Genomic DNA, 2,500 nt, shown 5'->3' on the forward strand with positions numbered 1-2,500 from the left:
GAACTGCACCTCCCGGGGATCGAAGCCGAGGGCAGTGCTCACTTGGGAGGTCAATGGCCGGCAGGTAAGTGGTGGAGGTGGAAGAAAGTGGTGGAGGTGGAAGACAGATTGTTGATAAAACTGGTTGGTGTGGAAAATATGTGTGGATGGTCGGTTGAGGGTTGAATGTCGTTCCTTAGGTAGGTGGATGTCCAATTTTTTTGGGTTGAAGATAATGGAGAAAAAAAGATGAAATAGGAAGTATGATAAAGCAACACTAATAATTTTTTCCCTCTTCTTCTCTTCTCTCTCTTATCCCGACTTTCTAATTCTCTCTCCTTTCTTTTCTAACTTCCCTCCCACCTCTCCTGTTTTCTTTCTTTCTCCCCACCTACTCACGCTCATTTTTACTCTCCCTCCATCCCCTCATCCTCCCTCCCTCCTTCTCATCTCTTCATCCCTCTCCCCTCCTCCTTCCTACCATTTCCCTCTCCCTCATACCCAATCTCGCTCCCTTGTCCCTCTTTCTCTCTCACTCCCTCATTCTCCGTTCTCTCTCCCTCCTTCTTCCCTCTCACCCACCCTCCTTCCGTCTCATCTTCCTTCCCTCCATCCTCTCTCTCCTTTCCCTTCGTTCTTCCTTCTTCACTCCAATCCTCCTTCTAACCTACCCTCCCTCCCTCCCTTCTTTCCGCTGCCTCTCTCATTCCTCCATCTCCCCTCCTCTCTCTTTGCCACCCTTTCTACTTCTCACCATTTATCTCTTCCATCTTTCTCCTTTCCCTCCTACCCTCCCTCTCATCCTCTTCTCCTATTCAACCTCCCTCCCTCCCTCCCTCTTCATCCCCCACCGGCCCTCCCTCATTCCCCCCACCCCCATTTCTCCCCTCCCTCTTCATCCACCCTTCCTACCCTCCCCCTCTCCCACCTTCCTCCTCCCTCACCCAATCCCCCCACCCCTTCCCTCCCTCCCTCCTCCTCACCCACCCCCTTCCTCCCCTCCCCATTCCTCCTCCTCCCCATCTTCCCATCACCCCTTCCTCCCCAACTCCCATTCCTCCCCTCCCCCCTCCCTCGTCACATTCCTCCCAACCCCCAACGCCCATTCCTCCCCAACCCTCATTCCTCCCCTCCCTCCCTCCCTAACCCCCATACCTCCCCCACCACCCCACCACCCAACCTAACCCCCCCCCTCCCCTCCCTCCTCCCCAACAGGTGAGACCGCAAGACGTGCAGCGTTTCGACGACCGAACGGACCACCTCGGGCGCGTCATCTCTGTGGCGGGGCTTCGCTGGAGGGCCCCCGAGTATTTCCAGGACTACGAAGCCAAGGTGTCCTGCGTGGCTTCCGTCGGTGGCTTCCACACGAAGGCTTCCAAAAAGATCTATCTCGATCCGGCATCGAGCGCCGCCTTTAATCACCAGTACGCTTCAGCAGGTGGGGATGGATTGCCTTTTCGATTACAAATTTTATTTTTGTGTTATCATTACTTTTTTTAATGGAGGGGAGGGTAGGTGGGGGAGAGGGAGGGAGGTATTTTTTATTATCATCTCTCTTTTTTTTGGGGGGAGGGGGTAGGTGGGGGAGGGGGTATGTTCTTTTTTTTTGCTTGTTTGTTTGTTGATTCATTTGCTTGAGCAATTTCGCGTGTTTGCTTTGTTTTCCTTTATTCATAAGTTTGATTCAATGTCTACTATTCAGAGAGAGACAGAGAGAGAGAGAGAGAGAGAGAGAGAGAGAGAGAGAAAGAGAGGAAAAGAGAAGAGAGAGAGAGAAGAGAGAGAGAGAGAGAGAAGATGAGAGAATGAGAGGGACGAGAGAGAGAGAGAGAAAGAGAGGAAAGAGAGAGAGAGAAGAGAGGATGAGGAGAGAGAGAGACGAGAGAGAGAGAGAGAGAGAGAGAGAGAGAGAGAGAAAGGAGAGAGGATAAAGAAGTGATATTAAAGTAAAGAAGTCTCTAGAAATGCTTACTTGCAGACGAACTCAAATTTCTACTTCATGCTTGAAGAGATCTCATAGCGAATCAAGCTGTTACATAAGAAAAGTATGTTTGCCATCTCTTCTCCACTCTATTTTTCCTGTTTTACTTTCTTTTTCATCTTATTCTCTCTCTCTCTCTCTCTCTCTCTCTCTCTCTCTCTCTCTCTCTCTCTCTCTCTCTTTCTTTCTCTCTCTCTCTTCTCTCTCTTTCTCTCTCTCTCTCTCTCTCTCTCTCTTTCTCTCTCTCTCTTTCTCTCTTTCTCTTTCTCTCTCTCTCTCTCTCTCTCCCTCCTGTCTCTCCTTCTCTCTACCAAGATGTGAGCTTCATGTCGAGACGTACCTCTTCCTCATGACCCAGTAAACACCTGTATCCCTATGTAAAGACAGGGAACCGGAAGCGCTAATATCTGCATCGTTGTTTTAAGAACACTTATAGACAATTGTACTTGTGTTCGTACCTACGACTTTCCTTTTCTGTAACTCCTCGCCCTTGTGTTTATTATGTGCTCACTTATAGACATTGTTACTTGTGTTCATACC

General features: G+C 49.6%; 1 protein-coding gene across 1 annotated transcript in view; it reads left to right on the plus strand.

Annotated features, from left to right (window-relative positions):
* The window catches only part of LOC119576079, a 49,490-nt gene that overhangs the window by 39,242 nt on the left and 7,748 nt on the right, over positions 1-2,500 (plus strand). The window contains exons 4-5 of the mRNA XM_037923612.1: positions 1-64; positions 1,195-1,417. The exon at positions 1-64 is cut by the window's left edge and continues 73 nt beyond it. Coding sequence (XP_037779540.1) covers positions 1-64; positions 1,195-1,417 — 287 coding nt within the window. The remainder of the gene's footprint in view (positions 65-1,194; positions 1,418-2,500) is intronic.

This window comes from Penaeus monodon, chromosome 8 (assembly GCF_015228065.2).
Source record: "Penaeus monodon isolate SGIC_2016 chromosome 8, NSTDA_Pmon_1, whole genome shotgun sequence".
Classification (NCBI taxonomy): Eukaryota; Metazoa; Arthropoda; class Malacostraca; order Decapoda; family Penaeidae; genus Penaeus; species Penaeus monodon.